The 27,964-nt window shown below is 48.1% G+C and overlaps 9 protein-coding genes and 1 non-coding gene across 10 annotated transcripts; 6 read left to right on the top strand and 4 right to left on the bottom strand.

The window, feature by feature from the left end:
* The first annotated feature begins 2,126 nt into the window (after positions 1-2,126).
* On the top strand, positions 2,127-4,329 carry BJ212DRAFT_1336903 (uncharacterized protein). Its single transcript, XM_041334954.1, has 2 exons — positions 2,127-2,575; positions 2,624-4,329. The coding sequence occupies exons 1-2, from the start codon at positions 2,320-2,322 to the stop codon at positions 3,895-3,897; spliced, it is 1,530 nt and encodes a 509-aa protein (XP_041196079.1). The 5' UTR covers positions 2,127-2,319; the 3' UTR covers positions 3,898-4,329.
* BJ212DRAFT_1336907 (uncharacterized protein) lies at positions 4,330-6,558 on the top strand. Its single transcript, XM_041334955.1, has 4 exons — positions 4,330-4,812; positions 4,875-4,995; positions 5,018-5,376; positions 5,455-6,558. Exons 1-4 carry the CDS (start codon positions 4,732-4,734, stop codon positions 6,409-6,411), a joined length of 1,518 nt encoding a protein of 505 aa, XP_041196080.1. The 5' UTR covers positions 4,330-4,731; the 3' UTR covers positions 6,412-6,558.
* A 404-nt stretch (positions 6,559-6,962) lies between these two features.
* BJ212DRAFT_1567301 (uncharacterized protein) lies at positions 6,963-8,791 on the top strand (the record flags this gene model as incomplete). The annotated part of the gene is made up of 2 exons (XM_041341989.1): positions 6,963-7,204; positions 7,339-8,791. The coding sequence occupies 2 exons, from the start codon at positions 6,963-6,965 to the stop codon at positions 8,789-8,791; spliced, it is 1,695 nt and encodes a 564-aa protein (XP_041196081.1).
* A 105-nt stretch (positions 8,792-8,896) lies between these two features.
* BJ212DRAFT_t39 lies at positions 8,897-8,982 on the top strand. The gene has a single exon. It is a non-coding gene; the product is annotated as a tRNA-Trp (tRNA).
* Positions 8,983-10,349: 1,367 nt separating this feature from the next.
* On the bottom strand, positions 10,350-12,515 carry BJ212DRAFT_1445473 (MFS general substrate transporter; the record flags this gene model as incomplete). The annotated part of the gene is made up of 15 exons (XM_041338122.1): positions 10,350-10,452; positions 10,505-10,585; positions 10,639-10,871; positions 10,906-11,023; positions 11,074-11,234; positions 11,286-11,329; positions 11,384-11,402; positions 11,456-11,486; positions 11,535-11,558; positions 11,616-11,828; positions 11,883-11,958; positions 12,009-12,046; positions 12,095-12,123; positions 12,171-12,261; positions 12,373-12,515. 15 exons carry the CDS (start codon positions 12,513-12,515, stop codon positions 10,350-10,352), a joined length of 1,404 nt encoding a protein of 467 aa, XP_041196082.1.
* A 2,209-nt stretch (positions 12,516-14,724) lies between these two features.
* BJ212DRAFT_1265671 (MFS general substrate transporter) lies at positions 14,725-16,934 on the bottom strand (the record flags this gene model as incomplete). Its single annotated transcript, XM_041330507.1, has 16 exons — positions 14,725-14,866; positions 14,920-15,000; positions 15,054-15,437; positions 15,488-15,648; positions 15,709-15,752; positions 15,807-15,825; positions 15,879-15,909; positions 15,957-15,980; positions 16,033-16,054; positions 16,115-16,245; positions 16,302-16,377; positions 16,427-16,464; positions 16,513-16,541; positions 16,589-16,668; positions 16,716-16,732; positions 16,792-16,934. The coding sequence occupies 16 exons, from the start codon at positions 16,932-16,934 to the stop codon at positions 14,725-14,727; spliced, it is 1,422 nt and encodes a 473-aa protein (XP_041196083.1).
* Positions 16,935-18,643: 1,709 nt separating this feature from the next.
* Positions 18,644-20,774, top strand: BJ212DRAFT_973854 (uncharacterized protein). Its single transcript, XM_041344484.1, has 5 exons — positions 18,644-18,697; positions 18,752-18,796; positions 18,845-20,449; positions 20,506-20,702; positions 20,756-20,774. Exon 3 carries the CDS (start codon positions 18,858-18,860, stop codon positions 20,412-20,414), a length of 1,557 nt encoding a protein of 518 aa, XP_041196084.1. The 5' UTR covers positions 18,644-18,697; positions 18,752-18,796; positions 18,845-18,857; the 3' UTR covers positions 20,415-20,449; positions 20,506-20,702; positions 20,756-20,774.
* On the top strand, positions 20,775-22,853 carry BJ212DRAFT_973855 (uncharacterized protein). Its single transcript, XM_041344485.1, has 2 exons — positions 20,775-21,014; positions 21,065-22,853. The coding sequence occupies exon 2, from the start codon at positions 21,076-21,078 to the stop codon at positions 22,627-22,629; it is 1,554 nt and encodes a 517-aa protein (XP_041196085.1). The 5' UTR covers positions 20,775-21,014; positions 21,065-21,075; the 3' UTR covers positions 22,630-22,853.
* On the bottom strand, positions 22,814-24,614 carry BJ212DRAFT_1265588 (MFS general substrate transporter; the record flags this gene model as incomplete). Its single annotated transcript, XM_041330499.1, has 8 exons — positions 22,814-23,064; positions 23,118-23,601; positions 23,651-23,807; positions 23,859-23,993; positions 24,041-24,201; positions 24,258-24,277; positions 24,336-24,381; positions 24,432-24,614. 8 exons carry the CDS (start codon positions 24,612-24,614, stop codon positions 22,814-22,816), a joined length of 1,437 nt encoding a protein of 478 aa, XP_041196086.1.
* Positions 24,615-26,880: 2,266 nt separating this feature from the next.
* On the bottom strand, positions 26,881-27,928 carry BJ212DRAFT_974329 (HIT-like protein). Its single transcript, XM_041344486.1, has 5 exons — positions 27,736-27,928; positions 27,592-27,670; positions 27,506-27,544; positions 27,387-27,453; positions 26,881-27,330 (listed from the first exon to the last, which is right to left on the bottom strand). The coding sequence occupies exons 1-5, from the start codon at positions 27,868-27,870 to the stop codon at positions 27,120-27,122; spliced, it is 531 nt and encodes a 176-aa protein (XP_041196087.1). The 5' UTR covers positions 27,871-27,928; the 3' UTR covers positions 26,881-27,119.
* Positions 27,929-27,964: the final 36 nt, after the last annotated feature.

Genomic DNA, 27,964 nt, shown 5'->3' on the forward strand with positions numbered 1-27,964 from the left:
GAGACAACATGCCGTCTTTCAGGGTGCAGTCAGGCTGGCTGGCAGGAACGGGCATAACGGGAGAGAGTTACATACCTGTTTACATGATTAAATTATTGTGAGAGTAAGTTAGATCCGGTTCGAGGCACACTCACAAAGCCAGAATTTCAACAAGCCTCGTAGGATACTTGTCCGTACAGCGTGGCACATTATACGACTCCCTGCTGTTATCGGTGCTTCGGATTCTGCGTTATGGCACTGTCGAGACACGAGGCATAGGTCGCACTCGTGCAGTGACTGATGGGACTAATATCATGTTGAGATGAGTAGGGACCAATCGGTCCAGGAGTGTCAACTATTAGTGCCAAAGGAGCACACGATCGGAGACGGAGGACAATGTTTCATTATCCTCAGAGTACAGCCTTGTGGTGATGAGCGCCACCATCATGGCTCACAAACGTTATGTCTACTAAAGTCAACAGAAGATCCGTCACAGACTCACAGTGCCCAACTAACGTCGTACCTCGCATGTAAATAAGTTACTCTGATGACCGCCCCCTTGGTGAGATTTATGACCGATCGCTAGAAATGACTTTGCCTGCGTTCAATTCTTCATGTGCACTTGAAACGCTGACACACACATGTTGTTCCTTTGAAATACAGCTTCATTATGCCTCAGCAGGGTCTGCGCACCAATGGCAATAGGGGCCACACACCTTCCTCTACCCTTTGGACTTCACGTTGTTGGCCCCTTCTTTGAGTGCATTGTGATTCACATTCGCGTTTGTTATCATTCGTTTCTTGGATGCTGATGTACGAAATGGCACAAAACCCGCTCTTTAACGGCAGTGCACACGACACTGACACAGGCCGACCCTTTACAGGGAGTCAAAACTGAAGTTGACTGTTTGTAGCCCAGTAATTTGATCACGGGATGGTTGAATCCTGTTCCTTGGATCGATACGGCACGAACTCCACTCCTTAAAGGCAGTGCACATAACACTGACACAGGCCGACCCTTTGCAGGGAGTCAACTCGAGTTGGCTATTTGTCGTATTTCTTCCCCAGCTGAGACTTGATCGCGTCTATCCTAAGTGGCTGGTAGTTGGAAGGTACCTATCAATACCGTAGCCAACTGGCACGAAGTGCTGATTGACGACCCAGCCCGCTGCCTGGTACACGTTCGAGCTGTGGATTCCTGGTCACTCAGGCTCAGTTAGCTCACGGCAAGCATAGTTGTGACAACCGTGAAATGGGTATTTTCTCAGCTAATAATCAGGTGAGCCATGATACCAAACCAGAATATTCAAGCACACGCGCAGCTGGCCACCACTAGTTTCCTACGCAGGCTCTCTTCTTTTGCATCAGTATTGAACCAATACAGGTGAGATTATGATACTTTGCATGCGGTAGTATCCATATACGCAATTTATCAGAATCGACGGGAAACCTCCATGAAAAGCGTTTATATGGTTCACACACGAAAAAATGGCAAACAAAATTGATAGCCAATGACTGATATAATTCTACAAAGACAAGGCAACCACCAATGACATACAAACAGGATGACTGAAACCTGGAAAGATCATCAGTATTGGATGATCAAGATGGAAACAATGCACGCTGCGCCGTGTGAAAGATCAGACATCCTGGAAGGACTGCATACCCTCATTGCGCCGACCCCCACCTCCCGTTCAGCACACTACAAGGACGGCCCACGCTCGACTGTGCTTTTGGGTTCACACAGCGAGGGGGAATATAAACGTTCGGTATTGGGGGAGTACTCCTGGCGGAGGGCGCTAAAGTGGAAACTGCGAATAACGGAAAATTTTCATCGTGCATGGATAGGCGCAACGATACAAAATTTGAAAGTAAATTGATTCTCACCTTGAAACAACTGCGACGCGTTGAACGACGACCTAAAAAAGGCTGGAGAATTGATCAGAACAGAACGTTTAGAACGGGTAGATTAAAGTGAAAAGAATCAGACAAAATGGCACTGGCAAGTACACTGTGCGCTCCGGAGAACGCGTGTTCGTTGCGAACGAACAGCTCTATTCCTCGGCATGGTCGTGTAGGACGGGGAAGAGAATAAAGTCATCCGTTGGATAAAAAACAATAGACACAGTACTTACAGAACATGAGGCAGATGAAGAGAAGAAAAAGATCAGCCACCAGAAGAATTTATACACTACCACAATTTGGCAATTGTTTGGCAGTGGCCCGTGCACCCATTATGCTTATGTAACACCCATATATGCTTTGTGAGCTACTAGTGGCACCGATGCTTAACCTAGAACGACGACAAAGTCCATCAGGTCCTTAACATTGCCGTTCCAGATGTCCCTAGCAGAGGTTGAACATCCAATACCTGCCATTCCGGAGCAACGGGGCCGTGAATTTCCTGAAATCATCGACGTTGACCTCTTCGATGTAGAGGAGGTAGCTCGAATCGGATCGAGACCACCTACTCAGAGAAGAAGGGTATCAGAGAGTGGTCGTTCTGTGACAGTCGAGCCAGAGGTTATAATAATAAATGACAGCGATGATGAGGATGTACAGTTTGTCAGGGCCATGCCTGCTCCCAGATCTCACAGTGAGTCCTACGCATCCATTTCAACATGTCTTCCTGAACGATTGTTAGGAGCACGCATTTTTTCACCATCGCCTCCACCACAAATTGCCGCGATACCGCCGGTTCCGCAGATACCGCGTAGGTTTATACCCATGCGAAGAAGACCGCCCCCATTTCCCACCGCCCCTGGGTTGGTGATCCCCAACGCCGAGCCTTTTCCATTCGAAACGAACATCAGACTCACCCCTGCGCCCATCGAGCGTCCTCCGGCACCTGGTCCTGCCGCCGCGCCATCTCATCACACTCCTGTAATGGGTTTTGGCGGCGCACTGCTTCAACGCGCGAGAGCAGCTTTTGAGCAACCCCCCGCACGATCACATAATCACGACCGCCGACGCCGAGTCTTCGGCATCCCAGCGGATGTATTCATGCAGTGGAACCCTCTAGACTTCTTTGGTCATGAAGAAGACGAACTCTATGATGATGATGGCTTCCGTCACTATCAAGCTGCAGATTTTCATGATGAGCCTGGTGACCGGCTGATGCGAGGTGATCTCCGCCTTTTCAACGCCCATGCCCCAGGGCGGCCTTCAGAACCTGATTATAAACCGGAGTATACCCATCCGGTGAAGCCCCCATCTGGCTTTACGCATGACTTCGAGTTATCGTCTATGACATCTGCGCGTGTTATTGACATCGATAGCCCCGGTTCCTCCAGCTCAAGCAGTAGTCGTTCTGGCGAGACTATGCTCACCTGTCCTCGGTGTCATGACCCATTGATGCTAGGAGCTGCGGACGTTTCTGAGGACAGAGCAAAGAGAAGATTGTGGGGTTTAAGATGTGGTCATCTTTTGGACGGAAAATGCGTGGAGGAATTAATGAAGCCGACACCTCTTGTTACCCCGCACTCGCTGGACACTGCTGATGTGAAAGGCAAAGGCAAGGCAAAGGAGGAAGATGAACTCGAGTTACCTGGCGCATACCTCACCCGCTCTGTGAAAGGTAAAGGCAAGGAGACGGATGGCAACATGTTTAACATCTTCTGTGAACCTGATTTCTCCTCTATTCGCTCGCGGCTTCGTCCCCGTCCCCCCCTTCCACCTCACCCCTCTGGACCTTTACCCGCTGGCCCTGGCCCATCTCGCTCCCGAGCTAGAGCTGCTCCTCGCCCGCCCGTGAAAGCGAAGGCCAATGGGAAGGGCCGAGCCAAGGTCCCCAATATAGAAGCTGAATATGAATGGACTTGTCCCGTTGGCGGATGTGGGCGCGTTCATGTGAGCCAGCTCATCGACGGGCAGTGGGTCATGGACGAGAAGAGAGGGGCTATCACTGTCTTCGTATGATACAAGGCAGTTCTCAAGCTGTGGGTTCGAATTGTGTCTTCTTGCTTGTCGATTCTCACTTCATCTTGATAGCATTAGCGAATTATATACCATGACACGCGCATTTTCCCACTCGTGGACTCGTCGGTCCAGCATTACAATTTTGACTCGCACCCATCAAATTACATATTTATTCTCACCTGTATAGGTTGTCCCGTCCTCGGATGTTCGTACCAGGTGCGTGCATCTCTTAAACCATTTGTGGGATTAAGCTTTGCCACGAGCCTGAATTGCGTTCGGGTAAGCACTTCCAATTTTAAGGGTGTTGCTTTCTCTGCTTTCTCGAACCACCTAAGAGGACCAACCGATTGGGCCACATGCAGATAAATTTAGCAATTTCAACACCATGTAATCGCTTTACCACAACCGCCAAATGACTGCATAGTAGGGGGGGCGAGTCGGGCGACCCAGCTTTGTGGCTGTTCAGTGTTTGCATTACGTCAGACATGTGTGACCTGGCATGCCTTTTGCGCGTTGAGCTTTCCGAGGCTTGGTGGAGGCCACGATGTCGCTCGGAAAGGCCGTCAAGCATGCTCCAAACACATGCCTTCGAACGATCAGCGGCCACAGTTTCAGTCGCGTGATCGATATGCCTGTACTCGCTTCACTGATGGGCCTTGATAAATGCAACCTCTCCGTGCCACACTCGTGCTTGTGATTCAGACTAATTGTTCAGCTTGTTCAGACGTCGGCCTCGTGGAGTTAGTTTTTTAAGTAGAGCTCTAGAGTTTCAGATACCCCGCTTGCTCCCGCGCACATTCGAGATCGCACTAGCGACGATATCTCAAACTTTACATGGCCCTCCATCCCCTTTGCATGGACCCATCAGCAACTCCGCGACGTTATCTTCGTAGGGAATGGAAACAAAATAAGCCCGTGAGTTGCATTCATATATCGATGAGGATCATGATCACTCATCGTGAATCTGTGCTCACCAGCACTTGCATGCATCCGATTCGCTACCTTCATTGCACCTCTGTCCGAATCGGCCTCTCTTTGTCTGTGCACGATGTGGCTTTTCCAATACGCTCATCCCTATGTGTCTCTGGTGTACATGGAGTTCCTGCAGCGGCAAAGAAAGAGTTCGAGGAGAAGTTGCCGAGACCGCGAAGAATAACCGCACCATCTAAGACTACTTCTCAATTGAGAGGCACAAGTGAGCGAACGAGAGTCAAGTGCATACCAAAGAGGATCTCGGCTGATTCCACAATATCGAGCGCTGGTCCTGTGACTCCTCAAGGTGACCTCATGTTCTGCATGGAAAGCCTTCAGGTGCCTGGAATTACGGCAGTGTTGGACTCGTGTGACAGCGAGCTCCCTTGTTCACGCAAGCCCGATGTTGCACGGATAGCTGTGGGTGATATTTCCAATGACGAAGTCGATTCCCAAGGAGATGGCGGCGGCATACTACACGACGTCACCACAGCAACACCGATTTTGGTAAATATTGCATGCCGTTTGATACCTCATAGAATCAGGGTCGTATTGCTGACCCTTTTGTTTATTCTTTTCGCGCAGTCATTGTGCCCTTCGACGGCTCCCACCAGCGCGAAGCAGGAGCTTCTGGATGGACCATACAAACACGAAACCGTGAAGAAACAGTCGATACGACACCGTCGAAAACTACCCGCTCTTTTTCTTGCAACATCATCGTCCGCGCACGCACACGACACCCTTCACGACCTGTCACGCAAATCACTCATGATACAAGAAACGACTTCACGCTCGAACACTAGTTCCGTTTTGATCGATGCACCTCACGCCGCTGGCGGCGACGTACGCCCTGATGGTGTCTCTCATGCTCGCGCTCTTTCCTTAGTATCCGTCGTATCACTTTCAGAATCCTCACAATGTTGCCCGAAACTACGGAGGAAGAAAGGCATACCATCACTCAAGCGCATGTCATCACTCTCATGTCGGTCAAGATCACAACAGTCTTCCCCCGCCATTGATGATCGTACTGAATCACCTGCGCCACATACAGTGCATGTGGCACCAACATCCTCTCCTGCGCCTTCGACTCCTGTCAGCGCAGAACCTCCTGTCCGAATCGGCCACCCTAGCCGGCCGTACTATACTGTCATTCGGAAAAACATGTCTCGACCCAGTACCGCTGGGCATCCTAGCTCCCTCGCACGCACGCCCTCCCCCATTCCATCTGATTACGATTATGCACCACGCGCCACGAGATCTCTTGACTGTGGGGAGCGTGTATCAATGCAGTTCGGCCGAGATTCACGGCCCATGTCGATGGTTCTCCCTGGACAAGTGGTACCTGTGAACCTGTACTCTGGGTTCTCATTAAGCGGCGAGACGGAGATGCGGATGAACTTGGCGAGATGGCGAAAGGAAGATGGTCCTGATGAGCCAGGGGACTACTTGTTCAAGGAGACAGGTCACCGCGGGAAAGGGATAAAGGGCAGGGTGAGGAAGCTCGGCAAGGGCTTGCGAGATCTAGTACTCGGCAGATCGTGATGTGTGTACGAACAGCTGTAAGAACAAATCATGTCACGATATATGTACCCATCCTGCATACCCATCACCCGGCTTGTCTCACTTGCGTCCAGCTTGTTGAACTTAGATAGAGAGACCTGTCAAAGAGCACAGCAGCTACGTATTGACACGTGGTTGTTGTTTTTTATTCATGTGATCTGGGGAGAGCGACACGTTATCACGCGCACGAATAGAACTAAAACATTGATCGCGATCATCATCAATGGAGCTCAGAAGACCATTGTTCCTGTTATCCGTAAGAGCTGCTACGTTTCAGATAAAAGTAACGAGAGAGTGCTTCCCAGGTGTTTTCACTGGATTTCCGTAAGCTTCCAAGTCCGTCAGACTCCGTCTTACCGGCATTTCAAGTGCTTGCACCTCCAATGCACACAGTTGTGCCACGGTAACTCCTTGCACAGCCTACCCTTAATTCTCATATACTGCTCTCTCAGCCAACTTTATTTACTGTATTTCCTGTGCAGTAGCTTGCAACTTCCCAGCATCAGCTTGTTACGACTTATATCATCCCCATCATGATTGAACCGAGGATCTTCGATCAGAATGACGAACACCTTGATGCGTCGGAACCGCCCAAGACCCATCTTTTACATCCACCAGTGCTGCGAATAAACACCAATACAATATTGGACACGAAACATGTATGTAATAATCAACTAGACAGAAGCCCTTTGATTCACCTCACTCTCACTGCCAGGAGCGTACCAACACCACAGTTGCACCAAAGGACGCCATTTCTCCAGATATACCGGCTAACGTATACTAGTACGTGTTCTTCACGTTCTGCACAACCGCATCTGAACAATACATTGCTGCAACGCTTAGCGCACCTAATTCTAGCCGCGCATGTGGCAGGCCCAGTTTCATCATAAAGCCTAACCGCTCCAATAGGACTACTTCTATATGTGGATCCCCTACGGACTCTTTACGTCGCCAACGGCGCTACTCCATAGCGGAACAGGCCTTGGAGCATGCACTTAAGAGTTGCACAAGCGAACGGTCCCCTCGAGAACTTCAAATTCTTGCTTTGGAAAAAGCCACAGCTGTACTGAGTACACGTGCGAATGAATCCAGAGACCGTGCTGCCAAGTTAAGGGTTTGTCTCGCGGATAGAGAGGTCGATCCCGAGTGCTACGCTGCCCTACAATCGGATCGCTGGATGGAAGAACGACGGCAGTTTGAAGCAGGCCGTGAGGTTCGCCAATTGAGTCAGCATTTGGCTTCACTCAAGTTGAAAGGGGGCGTGCCGGAGCAAGGAAGGTTTGACGAGAATCTTCCAGTTACACCCCTCGACAACGAGGCAAGGCGCCGGGCTAATCTTGTTAGATTTTTCGAACGATCCCCCACGAGGACATCATTTCACATCCACCATAAGTGCAGGCCTTTTTTTGTCGACTGCACCTTCTCACGCCGGATAACCATGAGCGACATCTCGCCCCTTCGACTCCGTCCGTCGACCAGTGTCACTCGGAGGTTCACAACACAGAATGCCCGTCCAAAATCAATTGGTGATGAGTCATCTGTTCTTCCCAGATACTCCAGCAAATCACGGGTCGCAAGTGGGCCATCTAGACCTTCCTCACTAGTTAGAAATATGGGTCCTTCCAATGCCGAAAAAAGTTCATCTTTGTCGCGGTCATCGACCCCTTCATCTCGCTTGGTCTCATTTAATGAACTCACCGATGACGTGATGACTTCCACACGGCCATCGACTCCTCCGTTATCCATTGCATCGACATCTTCAAATGGGGTATCACATGTATCAGAGACGCCGCCACAAGCGCCTTCAGGAGGCGTGGCGACAATTTATGCGAGTTCTTCACCACGCTCGCATATGGAGATCCTTGCAGAATTAGACGAGGACTCGGTCTGCGTGCCTGAGTACGCTGTGAACCTATTAGAGGGGTTCGATCTCATTCACCACGATATTACTCTTCCAGAGAGAAATCTTTCCTCAAAGCCGAGGGAAGAGGAGCCCGCAGCAGGAGTACCCCGTCCATCGGAAGAATCGGACACAGGGCCTTATACCTCATTCGCTCTCCCTCCGTTCCAACCGGATCCATTATGGTCCCATACATCACTCAATGCGCCTTCCACACCCCGGTCCCACGTACCAACACTGCATCCTCTTTCTTCTGGATCATCAACGCCCTCAGGCTTGAGCACGCCGACGGGGACGCGGCCCCCTGCGCCGTCCTCACGGCCACACTCGCTCCTGTTTCTCATGCGGAAGCGCAAGGACTTACAGTACAGCCCAGCATCATCAACATCGTCAATGACAAACCCAGACGGAGACAGTGCGCGAGGGTCGAAGCGGCGATTTACGTTGTTCGCGAGGAAGTAGATGGACATGATTCGCGTTTTGGACTTGAACTGCATGTACTTACGGATTACGCATTTTTTCCAAGTGGATGACATTTAGTGCCTGTGAAGTAGGGCGGCTACGGATGGACCCGTGGCACAGTGGTAGCGCGTGAGATTCCAGAGCTTTGGCTTATATCCTCAAGGTCATCCGTTCAATCCGGGTCGGGTTCACATTTTTTACATCAGGGAGCAACGTTGTCGGAGGTGAGCGGCTTTGCATGTCACATCTACTATATCACATAGATGAATGCCTTGCATCATAGAAGGGCTATATATGCAATGGGAAGCCGCTACGTAGTGATATGTTGCAAAGCCTGCAGCTGTCATGTCCCAAGTTGTCTATATTACCGCTCGCTGGTTGATAGGTATTAATTGACAAGCCCGCCGTCTGTATCCTCACCCAACACACCTGCTTCGAAAGCTTGCTTTATTTGATCGACCCCCGGGTCCCGGCCGGTGCTGCAGCGCTGGGTGAGCAGTCAAGGAATGGTCAAAGAAATCTCGCGAATCAAATAATAGATATACAACAACGTTTTGCCGCCTGGTTAAGGGGTGCGGTTCTTGTTATTATTAGCCACATAGGTGGATGCCATGCATCGTAGAATGCCTCTATACACACAAGAGAAACGGTTACATGCACAGTACTCCAAAGCCTACTGCCACGACCCGGTTTTAGCTATATTTTGATTCGTTAACCCGTCGCCGTCAACGCCGTATGATGATCAATTGTCGTTTCCAAATAGCCACGCTGCCTGTATCCGGTCGTTGCGGTCCCCATTCGAACTTCGATATATCCTGCTTGTTTCTTCGACACCTCAAGACCCCGATACTGAGTGAGTTGTGAAAGCAATTAATGACCGAAAAAATCTAGCGAACTAAATTTAGTGTACCCGCCTGCCACGGTTTGCTTTATCAAAACATCCCCTAAACGTCTTCCATAAACTTTGATTGACCACTATCGATTGCAGGAGTGAACCTGCGAGGGAAGCTCCCGCTCGTACATTCTTCGTTCACCTAATTATAGGTTGCTTATCGCCGGCGTGTCTGAGATAGACCAGACGGGTACCTAAGTACAATATTCAATTCACTTACAGCTCACCGGCATTGTCCTGTCAGTTCACACCTGCGACTTATCTGCAGGTTCTCGTGTTTCTCGGTCTCCTTTTGACACTTTTCAATAGATACGGTATCGGATTTTAGATATAGCAGCAGCTCGGGTGCTCACCTTGCGTACACGTTTGGTCTGTTAGTTATTTGGTTGAAATGAAATCCGCGTTGTCGGGTGCATCCTAAATTGATGGGCCTGGTTTGCGATCAATCAACTCACACCGACAAGTTTGATACTATCACAATTGAGACATAGGTATTGGTTATTCCCGAAGCTGACGTGTGCAATCAAGGAGCGCTCAAAAAGGATAGCTCCAATTAGCTGTATGTCTCATATAGTGTACCTTAGATATTCATTACTCAAGGTTGCATTGCAGATGAATAGCGGAGCTCACCTGTAAAGCGGACTGGTATCGCCCATATTCTGGAATTCAGTATCCTCTATCGTCAGTAATGTTTTCTGCCAGACACTGCGCTTCTTTCTGCTTGTTCAGCCGATTATAGTCCCACATAGCGAAGAGGCTCATTATGATCCTGTTACGAATTGTATCAGTATGTCACAGTTCGGAAGACTACCAACACATACGAAAGAGAAAGGAATCCCATGATGGTGCCATGCCCGATGTGGAAACGTGGCGGATCGATATAAATGAAGGAGGAGCAAATACTGAGACTAGCATGAGCGGATGGACATTGCATATTTATGATAACAGAACGCACCCTCCGAGATTACCAAGGCCAATGACCATTGCTAGTACAACTCCACGTTTTAAATCGCCTCCTGCATTCGAACCTGCCCAAGCCAGAGCAACTGCGACGGTCGGATAATCTCCCGCAGCAGCTAGACAAGCTCCGACGTACGACGGGCCCGCTCGTACGCTGCAATATAGCAAGATGTATCCAATAAGAGACACAAGCGCACCGCCAATGATGAACGGCCCACGAAGGTTGTACTTGTCAGAATAAATGCCAAATACTGATTGTCACAATACAGCCAGCAACAAATGGTGGGACTGAGAGTAGCTGGGCATTCGCAGCAGAGTAGCCAAGCTCGTTGATAATGGTTGGCGAAAAGAGGGCAATGGCATAACCAGGGACGAGTAACCTGAGGATGAACTCAAATCTTGTACGCGAGATGACAGGAGAACCATGTACCCTAAATAAATGATAATTTGGACATAGGTCTTGTAATCTTTTATGGCTTGCCAGATGAATTGAGTGTCGAAGCGAGAGGAAAGATTATTCGAATCCTGTTTGAGAATATCTATGATGCATAATCTCTCTGGCTCGGTCAAAAATTTGGCCGTTTCAGGATACTAAGTAGTCGAAATCAACAGGTGAAATGCCCAGCATAACCGCGAACTCACATTATGCATATAAAAAAAGGAGAAAAGCGCAACGAGAACAGTGGCTGATTGAAGTCTAAAGTGAGCACCTGAATCGCTTTAGATCTGGCACGACTGACTAATGCCCTCCAAGCAGAACTAGCAAAGGGTATAAATCAGTAAATTTTCGAATTGAAAACATGCAAGCATACAATCCATTGCCAACCATGCAGTCCTCCGACCCTGATTGGTGAATCAGGTGACAGCTGATAAGGAAAACAACTTGCTTACCCTTCCATCCGCTCGATACCATACCTGTATACATGAAACATGTAGATCAATGCGTGTTGATGGGAAAATGAAGCGACTTACGCAAGGAGCCCACCGAAGGCGCCTACGATCAAACAGAAGTTTAAGCAAAGATAGATTCCAACGCAAATCAAAATACTGCATACCTGAGACTGATGCTGCGGAGAAGAATATAGCAATACGTTTGACCGCTCCGAACGTGGATACCAAAGGCAGATATAGTAATTTACTCCAGGGAACAATCCTGCTTCTGCCAAACCGAGGAACGCTCGAGCTCTGTCGTTACGTTGTTATGTGTTTGTCTCCACTATGCAAATACACTCCACGTACACAACGAGAGATTGGTATGATTTGACGAGGCACATAAGGGTCATCACAATACCCCACACGACCATGATAGACGGTACTGGATAAATATTAGGTGGCGAGAAGAAAAACAAGCAGATGTAAGCGTACTCCAGCGCGATGGCCTGAATAGCTTGAGTGCGATGTTCCTATACAGACACTGAGCACAGAAACCCTACTCTTGATGTAATACATACGAGGGGACCTCAGCAAAGCTGTACGGGATCTAAAGTAACTCAGTAACTGATGGAACATGCGTGATACACGACGCACAAAAAAGACAGCTGCGGCGATGTTGTATCTGAAGCCGGTCAAGTTCAGATCTGTGGCCATTCCAGCAACCTTCGCATTTCCTAGTGATGGTCTCAGCTGGCGATCAACAGGAAGTATGCAGTAGATTACCTACCAACATTGGACCGGTCTCTGGAGGCAGTGTGTAATGTGGAGCGATATCAAACAGTACAAGCATGCTCACAAGAATGACAAGAGGTAAAATACCGTCACGAAAGGTAACAAGTGCCAATCGATCTTGCGCAGAATGCGCGCTTGTTCTCTTGGATTCAAGACAATTTGCTTTTCGGAATTGGACTCGACGCTATCGTTGCGTAACGAGCCCATGGTGTCCTAGGTGATAGTATGGTTTGAAAGGAGACTGATTGGAGGCGATTATCACAATAATATCGGAAATGTCCTGAGCGTGCCGACAAGTATGAAGATAGGTCAGGCTCGCCAACCTTTAAACCAATACCCCGGGCGCGTAGGATAAATGTTACATATGGATGCGACCGATCAAGGGCGGTGATATCTTAGGCAAGTATACGGCATACCTACTTATGTAAAAGTCTTGATGGAGGCTTCGATTGATCAAGATACCGCTGCAACAAAGGGAACGGTGCCTTGCATAGTGCTGTGTTGAAAGTTGATGTAAGATGTAGACATAGTACGAATAGCCGAGAAATTTGTGTTTGAGGTTGTTTTATTGATATGCGAGCGAGTGATGTTGGCGTTGTTAGAGAGCACCACGACATTCCACAGCCTCTAAAAGTACATTTGAAAGGGAATGCCAAAGCGCTGTAGAGCGGTCTAACCTAGTGAGGCCTAGTTTTCACTGATACACATGTTACAGTGAACGTTGACACATAACAGCGTACTTCTGAGATATATTGATCACGTGTCCTCTTCCAGTCGACATGATTTGAATAGTCTTTGAGCAGGCGTTCGAAGTGAACCTCTGACCTTCTACACTTCCGGGTCTGTTTTTACTACCGGCACTATCAACTTCAATCCTGATAAGCCACACTCAAGCTGGTCCGAGTCACCGCCAGGCTCGCCCTCAAGATTCACAGTGACTTCGGGCAATATGCTCCGTCCGAGTCAGCTCCGCACACCGACCGAATACGGCTGTGATGCATATGGAACTCACAACGTAAATTCTATTCGTCTGACGAGGCATCGAAACCAATCCCAGGCAGTGCGCACCAGAGCCCGCTGTGCCTTTGATACTGGCGATTGTGACGATGGTGAGTGTGTTCATATGCGGTTGGAGCTCGAGAATGAGTGCTTGGCAAAATCCGGAGTTTTCCCTGATCCAACTCAACGAAGGGTCGATCCCTCATCTGGATTCCAAAACCCTAATCATCCGGCTCATCTTCCGGTCCAGCCCATGCATCATTCACTTCTTGCCTCCGATGTCGAAAGCACTCGAAGCCCCTTCCCTTCGTCACTGCGAGTTCGTCTTTCCATAATCCTGTTCACATGACCACCGGACAGCAGACAAGCTAATTTAAGCACGTGTTTCACCGCCATTACCTCGTTGAGATCATTCACCTGCAGAATGCTTCGGAGACGGACACCATCACCTTGATTATCAAGGCATTTACAGGCGCTTCGTGCGCGGTGCTCGGCAGTCATAGTGTTTTCTTTTCCTATGCCTCCTGGACAACACCTGATGGCATGGGACACGAAAATACTTTGTGGGCGCAGCTCCAGCACCAGACGCTCATCTCACCATCATCTGAATTGGCTGCAGAAGCTATATGTACTGCTTGGTTCTAGGCGGCGCCAGAACACGAAAGAGGAATTCATATCCATATCAATGTAACGATCGATCACCCCCGCTTTCCTTGCGCATTCCCCGATAATCATCCAATCAGGTCAACTTGAACCAAGACCTCTGCGATCCCAACCCCCCAGGTTGAAACCGAGAGGTCTACTAATGTGTCTCCGACCTTCTTGAAACATTACTAGCGATTACGATCACTTGTTATCTCAAACTTGAATGGTGTTGAACCTATAGCTCATCAGCGGCTTATAGGCGACACGGTTCCTTCGATTAACCAGTGGCAATAGTGGCAGCCTTGTCGTAGAGCTATCTATGCACCATTTTGTCTCCAGTGACCATGCGTCCGATTGTCTCAGCTCAACTGTCATTCCAACAAAATCTGCGGCAACCCTATCAGTAGTGTGAGCGCTTGAGGCTTGACTGGCATCGTGTCTGGCAATACTATGTACGTGTTCAATGTAACTTCGAGGAGTCTTTCAACAGTAGTGCTATCAATCTAGACGCCTGTTCCGAATTCCTGCATATCAACTTCACCATCCAACAATTATCACCTTCAGATTGATGAGCCTGTTTTGCGAAGAATCAACTGACATCGACAAATATCTGTTATATTGCAACATGCCGGTACTATCACAAATGATCGCGTTGTTCCCGAAGTGCGATCAAAAAACACTTGAAAAAGACAGCTTGAATTAACTGTATGTCTCATATGGTGTACCTTGCATATTCATCAGTCAAGGTAGTGTTACGGATAAGTTATGGAGCTTACCTGAAAAGCGGACTGGCATCGCCCATGTCCTGGAATTCGTATGCTCTGTCGTCGGTAATGTTTTCCGCCAGACACTGCGCTTCTTTCTTTTTGTTCAGCCGATTAAAGTTCCACATAGCGAAGAGGCTCATTATGATTCTGTCATAAAATCATGTTATCACGTTGCGGTTCGGAAGACTACCGAGACATACGAAAGAGAAAGGAATCCCATGTTGGTGCCATGCCCGATGTGGAAACGTGGCGGATCAATATAAATAAAGGAGGAGCAAACACTAAGACCACCATGAGCGGGATGATATTGTAAATCCATGATAACACGACGTACCCTCCAAGGTTACTAACACCGATGACCATTGCTAGTACAACTCCACGTTTTAAGTCGCCTCCTGCATTCGAGCCTGCCCAAGCAAGAATGACTGGGACGGTCGGATAATTTCCCGCAGCAGCTAGACAAGCTCCGACGTACGACGGACCCGCTTGTACGCTGCAATATAGTAAGATGTATCCCACAAGAGACACAAGCGCACCGCCAATGATGAACGGTCCACGAAGATTATGCTTGTCAGAATAAATGCCGACTATGATTGTTGCAATAGCACCGGCAACAAATGGTGGGACTGTGAGCAGCTGGGCATTTGCAGCAGAGTAGCCAAGTTCGTTGATGATGGTTGGCGAAAAGAGGGCAATGGCATAACCAGGGACGAGCAACCTGATGATTAACTTGGAATATGCACGCGAGATGACAGGAGGATTGAGTACCCCAAATAAACGAGCATTTGGACGTAGGTCTTGTAATCTTTCATGGCTTGCCAGACAAATTGAGTATCGAAGCGAGACGAAAGATGATTCGAATCCTGTCTGAGAATATCTACGATGTATGATCTCTCTGGATCGGTCAAAAACTTGGCCGTTTCAGGATACTAGGTAATCTAAATCAGCATGCGAAAGGCTGTGAAAGGTCAACATAACTGCGAACTTACATCATGCATGTAGAAAAAAGAGAAAATCGCAACGAGAACAGTAGCTGATTGAAGTCTAAGATGAGCATCCGAATCGCCTCAGATCTGATACGACTGACCAATGCCTTCCAAGCAGAACTAGCAGAGATCATAAATTAGTAAAGTCTTGGTTTTAAAACATACAAACATACAATCCATTGCCAACCATGCAATCCTCCAATCCTGATTAACGAATCAGTGACGGTTAACAAGGAAAACAACTTACTTACCCATCCATCCGCTCAATACCATACCTGTGTGCACGCGACGGTCAATGACAGGTTGATAGGAAACAAAGCGACTCACGCAAGAAGTCCGCCGAAGGCGACTATAACGAATGAGAAGATTAAACAAAGATAAATTCCGGCGGACACACAATACTGCATACCTGCGACTGATGCTGCGGAGAAGAATATGGCAATGCGTTTTGACCGCTCTGAACGTGGATACCAAAGGCAGATGTAGTAATTTATTCCTGGATATAATCCTGCTTCGGTCAAACCGAGGAACGCTCGGGCTCTGTCAATCATGTTGTTATGGTGTCTGTCCCCACTATGCAGATACACCTCACGCACACGACGAGAGATTGGTACGAATTGACGAGACACATAAGGGTCATCACAATACCCCACGCGACCATGATAGACGGTACTGGATCGATATCAGGTGGTGAGAAAAAATAAGGCAAAGGTGAGCGTACACCAGCGCGATGGTCTGCATAGCTTGAGCACGATGTTCCTATACAGAGATTGAGCTTGGACTCGCTACTCTTGATGCCATACATACGAAGGGACCTCAGCAAAGCTGTACGGGATCTAGAGTAACTCAGCGACTGATGGAACATGCGTGATACACGACGCACAAAAAAGACAGCTGCAGCGATGTTGTACCTGAAGCCGGTCAATTTCAGGCTTGTGGTCATTCCAGCGACCGTCGCGTTTCCTGGTGATCAGCTCAGCTGGTGATCGACAGTAAATGTTCCAACTTACCAATATTGGCCCGGTCTCTAAGGGTAACGTAAAATGTGAAGCAGCATTAGACAGTACATACATTCAGCCAACTCACAAGAACGACAACAAGAAAAACACCGTCACGAAAGGTAACAGGTGCCAGTCGATCTTGCGTAGAATGCGTGCTCGTTCTCTGGGATTCAGGACAATTTGCTTTTCGGAGTCCAGCTTGATGTCATCGTCGTGTAACGAGCCCATGATATCAGGCTGGGTGACAGTACAGTTTGAAAAGAGAGACTGGTCGGATGCCAAGCGCCTTGTCGTCAAGAGATAGCGGGTATTATATCATCATTGTCCTGAGCGCCAGTAGCTCGATCACCTACAACCTTGGAAATAACACCCCGAGTTAGTAGATGCGGCCGATTGAGTGCGGTGATACCTTGCCAACCATGCTATACGGCACGCTTCCCCGCGCCCCACGATGATAAAATCTTCTCAGAGTGCGCCATCATCCACTGGTTTGAACATTTCGCCGCTGAAGGTGCATTTGGATGGGAGGCTAGAACATTCTGACCTAGTAAGGCCTAGTTCAACAGGACATCAAAATGTTCAGATGTCACCACCACATGGCAGCGATTAGTGCTGCGCTCGCGTTTTTGGAAGCAAATGACATATGCTGAATCGGTGCAATTAATGCTGCAGTGTTGGATCGCTCCATATTGCGCCTTTCACTTCAACCACACTATAAAATTCTTTGCGAGTCATCAATTATTTTTTTTTACCAAACACTTCGATTCTGTAGTCTGATTTCAGATGAACAATCAATAGAACGCTTACCGGGACTGCTCATAGGCTGAGAACATATTCTAGCTGTGTTTGGAGCAAATACCAGGACGGGCGAATAAACGAAGTGTTATGACTTGGACGAGCGGATGAGATCGGCGGCACGGTAATTAGAGATAATAATCGATAAGATACAAGCTCAATTGTGTGCAGTAAGTAAAGCACAAGAACAATATTTGTGCGGTGTTCAATCAACGAATAATCACGTGGAGTAGTACCCGGCCGTACTCCCACTACCCTTGTCAGAACGCTCGACACTTTGCACTTTGGGTGGCAGGCGTTCAAAGTGATGGCGCAGTTTGTTTATCATGGGCCACACCTCTGACTCATACCTGTCCCACCTCCCTCCAAACAATCTGGGCCACTAGTCCAGTTACTTGTGCAAGTCTCGATACATGGACATCGTTGTTATGGGGTACATATGATACCCTTATCCTCCGGCCCAGCTCATGTAATGACCACTTCTTACTTCCGATGTTGAAAGCACTCGAAGCCCCCCCCTAACCTTTGTCACTATGAGCTTGTCTTACTGAAACTTCCTTTCGTTGAGACCGCTCGCCCGCAGAATGTTTCGGACCTAGACACCATAAGTTCGTTTATCAAGGCATTCCCGGGCTCTTCGCGCGTGATGTTCGGCGGCTGTGATATTCCTTTCTTTTCCTGTGCCTTCCGGGGAGCATCTTTTGGTGCCATAGGATACGAAAATACTTCGTGGGTACAGCTGCAGCACCTACTAGCAACGCTTATCTCACCCGGTTACAGGAGCCAACTCGGAGCCAGAACACGAAAAAAATAACTTATACTACAACGATTAATCACCCCTGCTTTCCTCGATGATTAATCGATCGTACTAACTTGAACCAAGACCTTTGTGATCACAACCCAGTGTGAAACCGAGGATGTACTATCTCCAAGCTTCTTGAAACATTACCAGGGATTACAATTAGCAATTGTTCGTGTCAAAATTAGATGGTGTTGAATTATAGAGCGCTCGCAAATAGCTCACAAGCGACATGGTTGCAAATGAGTAGCAGTAGTAGCATTGAGCTATCTATGCAACATGTTGTGCAAGCAAATCATTGGCCTAGACCATGCATCCGGTTATCCGAGTCTGTGCATCCGATCAATTATGCAGTGTGAGCGCTTGAACCTCGACTGCATCAATTTTTGTGTGTTCGGTACGACTCCGAAGATTCCAGCAGCTACTATCAACTCACTACCGTTTCTTTTAGACGTCTGTTCCCTGCATATAAAACACTTACCAGCTGGGGTTACTGGCAAGTTACTTTCAAATTGGATCGTTCACATTCACAACTGTAACGCAGCGCACGCCGGATCATGGTACTCAGTACTACTCGAGACTTGGCCAATGGCCTCTCCCACAACATGGTTCCTGAAGAATTACTTTCGACCCTTCAACAAGAAGTTTGTGCGTTAGAAAATAGAAGGAAGGAGCTGTTGGCCCGCCTTGAAGAAGCGAACACGTCGCTCGTCGAAGTCCAACAACTCTTGACAAGGAAAACAGCGCAAGCACACACAGTTCAAAATCTTCTCGCGCCCGTGTCTCGTCTTCCAGATGAGGTCTTGTTGGCTATATTCGAAGAAGCAGTACGAAGTCAGGAGCAAGGACAAATCATACGGACGGAAATGGCTATATCATACACTTCGCATCGCTGGAGACAGGTTACGGTCAATTCCCCTCGGATGTGGAACAGCCTTTGTATCAGAGCAGAGGTTCCTGTCGCCATGCTACAGATCTACCTCTCTCGCTCCGCGAACATTCCTCTTACCGTTGAATTCCGTGAACGCGAAACCGCTTGGCCCGTTGCAGATAAACGCAGCATGGCACATCTTGGTTCTGCTCTTGATGCTATATGGCCTTCTGTCCCTCGTTGGCGGCGTATCGTTGTTCTGCACAGATCTTACCCGTACTTTACGCATGTGTTTCGGGAACTTCGAAAGGTGGCCCCTTTGAAGATGCTTCAGAGCATCTCTATGAGGTCACCAGGCGTATGTGGACCATGTCCATTGTTGCTTGGCGACTCGGCTCCAGCCCTGGAATCGCTTGAAGTTGAAGACATGCCCCTTCCACCCCCGGTCACGCAGACTTTTGACGCTGCCCACTACAGCGTTGCGGGACTGACCACGTTGCGGTTGCGGGCGCGTGGGGTGAGGGTTGGAAGTTCCCATGCAGCAACCGACCCCTCTGCATTCAGAGCATTGATAAATTCAGCCCCGATGTTAAGCACTCTCGAAATCTATGGACAACCCATAAACTTTGGCCAGGAGAGAGTTAATGAAGAAGACGTTCTTCCCTTAGAGATTCCTCGTCTCCGCACTCTAGTCCTTCGTCCGGGCACGCAGCGTCCTCGTGATTTGCGCCACTTTATCTCGGTAATCAAAGCACCAACTCTCCGTCACTTTGAGCTGGTCTATCCTGACAACGCTCCACCTGGGCAAGATATATCCGATCTTCTATTTGACCCTTTCCCATTAGCCAGATTTCCTTGTGTGGAAACGGTGCATCTTCATAATGCGGTTCACGCGGACACTGTTGCGGCATTTATGAATGCGTTTCCGGTCGCGGCTCGCATCACACTCGGTAGTCCGGATGCTGACTGCCTTTTCGAAAACCCAACTTCCAGTAGCACGTGCAGCTCGTGGACCTCTTCACACATCCAGCACATCACTGTCATTTCTCCACTTCACAACACGTTGCTGCAGATGTACGAGTGGCTTCTCAGTGGGGCTAGCCAGGGCCATCGATTGCCAATAATAACATTGGAAGGGCCCATCCGTGCTATCGACGGCCCTGAATTTCTTACACAATCGTCGAAACTTGCGAGCTGCACGGAAGTGCGGCTGTGCGGCGTTGACCTCTCCATGTCGGGGTAGATCGCTTGTTGTACGCGTCTAATAATTAGTTGAAGGTATGTATGTGCCTTGTCCTTCCAGTGATGCTAATCACGTACACATATATTTGCAGCCTGTTCCACAAGTCGTAGTGAATATAATAATGTACGAGCAGCTTGATATTCAAATGCTGTAACTCGCTTCCAGGCCCGAGTGTACAAGATTTGAGCAGTGAATGTGTCTACGATCATCCCTCCCACGTTCAGTCATCGCTTTTCGTTTCATGGACTCCTTTACATGTCAAGTTACTTTGACACTCTAGGCAATCATGTTCGTGAGATTCTGCAATACCTGGACAGGCTGAAAACTCGTGTTTTTCATAGAAAGTCTCTGGCAACCACCTGCCGAGGGGATGCGGATACCAGTCTAGTCAAGATGATCGTGTCAATTGTTCAGTCGGACAGACCCAGCATGTCAATGCGAGTTCCTCCGAAGAATAATAATGAAAGCCACGAGTTCGACTCGTGCGTGTGGAATTTCAGTAACACGCGAAGACACTCGCGTAATTCCTGACTTACCGAGCAGGCTGGGATAAAAGGTTCCAATGATAGCAAGGAGGTAGACGATTCAGAAGAACAAGAGGTGAGCTTCCTCAGTCATCGTACTTGCTCTCGATACTCAAAGAGCATTAGTTTCAATCAGTATGCCTGACAACGACCTGTCGCGCTCTTTTACCATGTCAAGATTTTCGCAGAGAACCTACCAACCTAGTGTTGACAGGGAACTCTTTCAAGTGCTGCAATCAGAGGCAGTGCACCTTGAAAGGAAGGAGATAGAACTTGTATCGCAAATCAAGGCGCTCTCGGAGGTTTTGGTTTCCGTTCGTAGCACGCTATCCACAATACGCGTTCGAGCAAGCGAATGTGCAAAGCGCATTTCTCCAGCTGCTCGCCTGCCCGATGAAACTTTGCTTGCAATTTTTGAGGAAGCAGTTTCAAGCCAGGACGTGCGCTCACGGACAAGGGCTGAAAGCACGATATCGCGTGTGTCGCATCGTTGGCGAAGGATAGCTCTGCATACACCCCGGCTGTGGACACGGGTCTGTGTAACTCCTGACACGGACGAGCGTGACATGCAGCTACACCTCTTGCGATCCGCTACTCTTCCTCTTGATGTGGAAGTCTGGGGATGGTGGGATTATCGAGATTCTTTCACTAGGCCTCATCACTTCGAACATACCCTAGCCGCAATCCTCCCGTCTGCGTCTCGTTGGCGTCGTATAAAAATTGGCGCGTCCTGCGACGCCCTTCTCACGAATCTTTCCTTTATTCTGCGTACCGTGGGACCTTTAGACACACTTCAGCAAGTTGCCTTTAAAGCCCAGCAGCCCGGGCAGATATGTCCGACAACTCTCCTCATGGGAAAATCAGCACCCAATCTCCGGTCCATTGATGTCGAAAACATTGTTCTTACAGCGCGTTCCCCTTGTTTACACAATCACGATTTCGACTGCTTCATTGATGTAACCCATCTTACTCTTCGACTCCATGAAGGAGATGCGAGGGCCCTAAAGACTACGACGGAACTCCAAGGTTTCCATGCGTTGCTTTTGCGAATGCCCAATCTAGTCTCCCTTTCTCTCTACGGAGAACTTGTTTGTGTCAGATCGGCTACAAGCCTCGAGGACCAGGCCAACATCACGTTGCCTCGTTTACAGACGTTAATTCTTCATCCTAATACTGTCCGGCCTCGCTGCCTGCGGAACATCATCGCGATGGTAATGGCACCAGATCTACGGCACTTTGAGCTTGTCTACCCAGATAGCTTTACTCAAGGCCAGGACATCTCCGATCTACTTCTCAAAAAGGGATGTGAACAACCTACACCTAAATTCCCCCTAGTTGAACGTCTTGTGCTCAACAATGCCGTCAATATAACTTCGGCTGCCGCATTCATCCAGGCCTTCCCAGGAGTAGATCAGCTGACCATTTCTGGCGCCGACGTCGGGATTTTCAATATGCCAACTGGGGAAGTGATAGGAGGAAGTTGGAGAACCATTACAAGACTAATATTGCGGCCTTCCCAGCGAGATCGTCTGACCACGGTGGTCGACTGGCTAGATGCTGTAACTAAAAATGGCGAACTTCAAGCGCCGTTGGTCCGGGGGCCAATGACCGACTGTCCCATTATGTTGCACCTCTATGAGGAGCTCAAGCGATATACTGAAATCGAACTGCTTGATATGGCCTCAAAATAGCTCTCTGGATAGCCCGAGGAGGATAAAACTATTTACAGATGTATGTGCGAGAATGCGTTTCTTTTCGGTACATACTAGTATGCGAACAAAGTATCGTACTTCGTTATCTAATTTTGTGGGGAGGGTGCGGCAACCCAAAGTAAACATGACGTGACGTGAATGAATCGTTATATGATATCGTAAATCATGCCTCTTTTCCAGGATTTCCCGGAAGTTTGGCGGATATCCTTACAGCAAAGACGGCCATGATAACGAAAACGGTATACACCGCATAGCCGCCCATGAGCTTGTGCTGGACAGAGTATGCAAACATGGACGTGGACGCGGCGGGGCCAATGGCTCGAACGACGGATGCCGTCATTTGCGCAAGACCATTGGTAGCTCCTAAGGATCGCTTATTGGGAGCTGCTGCGGTAATGAACATCAATATACAACCTGCAAATCGAATTAGCTATGGTAAAGGAAAGACCACGCAAGAGCCGGCGCACCGAACGCCATATCCATGAAAACACCCAGTAGCAGCGAACACGTGAGTAAAAACCAGACAAGCCAGTTGACTCCATGTTGGCGTGCAATGATGTTGGTGATCGGGAATAGGACGAAGATAGGAATAAAACATCCTTCGCAAAACCGAAAAACGGTCTTTGGACCAAATTTGTTTACCAACGGTGCAAAAATCATTGTCTGCAAAACACCGTTGACAATGCCGAACGCTCCCATCCACAGGCCGATAGTGATAGGATCAAATCCGAGCCCCCCCAGTTCGATCGGGGTGGAATAAAAGAGAGGCTGAAGTGCGAACATAGCAATTTCTAGAGTTGCAATGCAGCCATAGTTGGTGACAGGGATCAGTATGGATGGCACGAAGAGCGACCGGATTGACACAGGTGAATCCTCGACGGCATTTCCTGGAACGTCGAGGGCCTCGCCATCAAGAGCGGATTTCTCTTGCGTCCGCTGCCTAGGCAGAGTCTGAAAAAGTCTTCAGTCAAGATCTCGCCGGTACACGGGCTCTCTGTACCTCTTTTAAGAAGAATAGAATCGCCAGGAAACATATGACCGTGAATACTGCAGCAACGGCACTAGGCAGGAAGTATGGGAACTGTGACCAAAATGCACCAGGGAATATATTAGGAAAATGTTGTTGAGGGTGTTCTAGAGCTCCGCCGATCATAGGACTTTCAAAAAGTACGTTACCCTCTATACAGAACACGAGGAAAGGTACATACCCAATAGTAGCACCCAAGGACCACGCAACAGGCATCAGGGCGAAGCCTTGCGCCATGTTGGTGGAATCAGTGAGTTCACCCATCATGCTCTTCATGACTCCAATGTTACCATTCAAGGCGCCGGTGATGCAGCGACTATGCTCATTCAGAAGACAAAACGGATCGCAAAAGTTGTTCCTCACCTAAAAATCAGCCCCAACAGTGTCCTGGATAACCCAAAACATAGCATTGACAGGGAGAGCCCAAAAATTCCTAACAAGAGAACAGGTTTACGTCCAATGCGGTCCGAAGTACGGCTCCATTGCAAGATGGTCAGTGCCTGAGTGGCAAAAAAGAGAGACTCCTATCATGGATTTGATTAAGTTGTAAAGCGGAGATGCTATGTCAGGCGCAACTTACGATCAGCCCCGCATAATACCCTATGTGGTGAAAGAGCGCATCAATACTTGTTCAATGTATCAAAAAGTTATTACTCACCAACTTTTCGCTCGTCGCCGCCAGTGATGTCCAACTCACTGACAAGCTATATCTGATATTGAAAAATGTGATTTTGAGTTGTAAAAGGAGACCAACCTGATTGATGTAGGGATAGATAGATTGAGAAGCAATTGGCTCGACCAGCAGTGCCAACAACAAAATCGCAATCTGAAGCCTTGGCAAAGGGGTGGCCTTCTTCTGGCCTTGCTGTCCCACGTCGAGAAGAGCGGTACGCTCATTGACAACGATGTCAGAATCTGAAGGTGCTGCAGAAGACATCCTCGACGAGTGACAGGCAAGGTTAAAAAAAACCTAGCTGACGACCCCAGTTATATATCCGCCGGCTACCGAGCGATCAGAAGGTGAATAAAGAAGTCGACCTCCTTATCCGCTGGGAGATCTGCATAATCAAGAAGGCGTTCCCAACTTCCCATTCACAAACTTGCCCGTGGAGTGGATTTGGAGTGGATCCGAAAATTTTAAAACTCCACCCCGCACAAGTTTAGTCAAACAATTTGCATTAAAAGACAACAACGTAACATGACAAGTATAAACCCCCAACACCAGATCTGGATTGAACCTGCAATGACTAGATTTTAGATTATGTATCAAAGAAAAGATAAACATAAGTCAGAAAGAAGTGTATAATCAATGCCGCAGCTAAGCAACAGCTTCTAGTTGATAATTGTAATGTTATTTTCATCCGCACGCTACTCGTGAGAGATAGAAGAAAGGATGAGAGCTCACGTCGGTGGTCTGAGCATCAGCTAGTAACAAAAATGTAATCAGCGCTTGGTCGATATAGGCATCAATGATAAGAAGGATATCAGGAGGGGGTGCCCGAAAGAATTGAGCTGTGGCGGGCCCTTTCGGCAGTGATAATACGAAGACCGTCGTGATAATACATCATATATGAAGTAATGATGATCAGATGAAGCTCACCATCATGATATCGCGAAGCACGCAATAAGAGCATGCGATTAGCTGGAGCATCAGCGCTTAACCCTGAACAAAGTTGCATCAGATACGAAATCATTAAAGGCGAGACGTGAAGACTCAGAAAGTAAAAACAGCCAGGAATTTACATCAATAACCCAGTAGGGTATCAGGCGGTAATTCCTTTTTGACATCCCCGCAACATGATATAAACAGCAATGCTTACCTTAGAATCGAATGCAGCTTGATAAAGATATGCCTCGGGTCCTAGAGAGAACGAGGGTGAGATAGGCTCCGAAGAAACGACACAGAAGAGTAATGGATCAGTGGATTGACAGAAAATTGAAAGCATTGAGCCTATACATGAAGGCACTCAGATACTCTAGTTTGAATAAAATGTTTCATCGTGCAAAGATAAACATGCGGCGCAATAGGTAATCCAACTTACCTAGTGCCCGGCTCGGAACGAATGCCTTGATGCGGCTTCATTATCACGATAAACGAGAGTTCTACAAAATGATGAGTAATAGGTACAGATGAGGTGCAACCGATGATGGTCAGGGTAACTATGACAAAAAGGACACATAGTGTCATGGGACACTCGCCATGAAGTGGAAAAATATCATCGCGAAAGAGAGCTTAAACGTAGTGGATGATCACTAACCTGTGCATTAGTCTAACCACATCCCACAAAGACTACACCGCGAGCGGATGGAAGGGTGTTAAAACCATTTTTGATGAGATCGACGGAAGTGAAAAAGATCATAGGACAGCACTTGTTTGGCGTTGATTCCGAAATTTCAACTGATTGGTTCAGGGCAGGCTAACACGCATTTTAGGTTCATACGGTAATTCCCGGCAATAGTCGACTCTGGAGCATCCACACCAGTTGGAGAAAGAAGAAATTTCATGTGTAAAAATCATTTCATCCTCCATAGAGTACTTATGAACTGAGTCCTCTGATGGGGACGTTATGGAATTCGGTTAATGTCACCTTGATCATAAGTATGTACATGTATTATATTGATCGATATTTTGGACATCCAACTTGAATGACCAGCTTGCATAATTGGGCGCCCCGTAGACAGTACAATATCTGTGGTGCGTAGCCAACCGCTTCACTAGTATGATACTCTTGGTACGACATCAACTCACAACCATCCATATCTTGCGTGCGATGTGGGGATAGATGCAGGTAATCTGCACATTTCCGAATCCAGGACGGCGATACTGCATGACAAACGTAAATGACTTGTCAAACATCATGTGGACGTACATCGGGTTATCCTGTCTGATTCAAAGGACGTAATCGAAGGGTCAGTCAGTAGGCTTCAACCCATCGGGAATGTATAACGGCGACTGTATCAATTTAGAGTCTCTCACCCGCATTAACTGACTTCCCTGATCATTTGATCAGCTGCAGTCGCTTCCATAGAGATAAGGTTTGCTCGTAAGACTCCAAGCATCGAACGTAGCACTTCTGATTAGTGTTCCATGCGACGGCCAGCAAGAATGTCCCCACCGTATGCCGCAGATAGACAAATGGCCTTGCGCCCCGAATACTACAGGGGGTCATATGATCTGTTTGTTCTCCAAGTCATCGGAGCTTGCATCTGGCACGTCATATCGTGTTGCTCCATGTTCGGTTGCGTTTAAGTTCTAGAATATGGTCTGGCAGCTGCAGACTGAATCGACCACGAAGCACAGTTAGTAAGCCATGGCAAGAAATACCCCACCCAGATTGAATGAGAACTTGGTCCTGTTTGATGTTTGAGTGGTCTGCGACAAAGACACATGTCATGACAGCGACGGTCGTCATCTTCATTTCGCCATCGCTTTACATGATGCTTAGCATGGTGCAACGGTGACACGATGACCTTTCTCCAAAATCCGTATTGCTTGACCGATCTCAGCAAACCAACTGAATCCCTTTTCATAGCCGCCAAAGCCCCGGACAAACGGATACTTCAGTCGATATACAAGCGAGATGTATGGCAATGATTGTATGTGTAGGTGCAGGTGAAGTACTGAGTTGAACGGCGGTATGTGGAAGCCCATCCTTGAAACGATGGTGTCACAATTAGTATAATCCAAGAGGTGACTAACCTAACTCACTTCCGCTTTGAAACTGGTACATCGAACGTATCAAGAATGGAATGTCCTATTTCCTCCATTCTCCGAACTTAGATCCAAATGAGATATTCAGCTGATGCAGCAAGTACGGAAATGCTTACGCATGTCCACATCCTTCTGAGAAAGTTTCCTGATACTTTCTGGTGGTGACATGAGCCAGCGAAGTGGACAGCTTCGTGAAGCTCACCGATGTGGGTCTTTGGGATGAGTTGAATGTGGTATTGTGCCGATGGACGAATGTCCCGAAAGGCAACAAATTCTTGATCCTGGATGCACGGGACCGTCAAAACTAGGCTCAAGGGCAGCGTCCTAACAACACATGGATACACACCTCCCACACAATGTCAAAGTCACTGCGGTTTGTGGAATAAGCCCCACAGAATATACATGACCGTTGAGAGTTGCCTAGCTGGTTATGAGAAGTTTGTGGTTTTCCAACAATCCAATGAAATAGTTTTGGGAACATAGTGCATGTATCGACACTTGTCCGAAGAAAGAAGGTGGTTGTCTATTTTTAGAAGTCACTAGTGGTTGAGTTCACCACTTCCGACGCGAGCTCT

The sequence above is a fragment of the Suillus subaureus genome, assembly GCF_016647635.1.
Source record: "Suillus subaureus strain MN1 chromosome Unknown BJ212scaffold_7, whole genome shotgun sequence".
In the NCBI taxonomy this organism is placed as follows: domain Eukaryota; kingdom Fungi; phylum Basidiomycota; class Agaricomycetes; order Boletales; family Suillaceae; genus Suillus; species Suillus subaureus.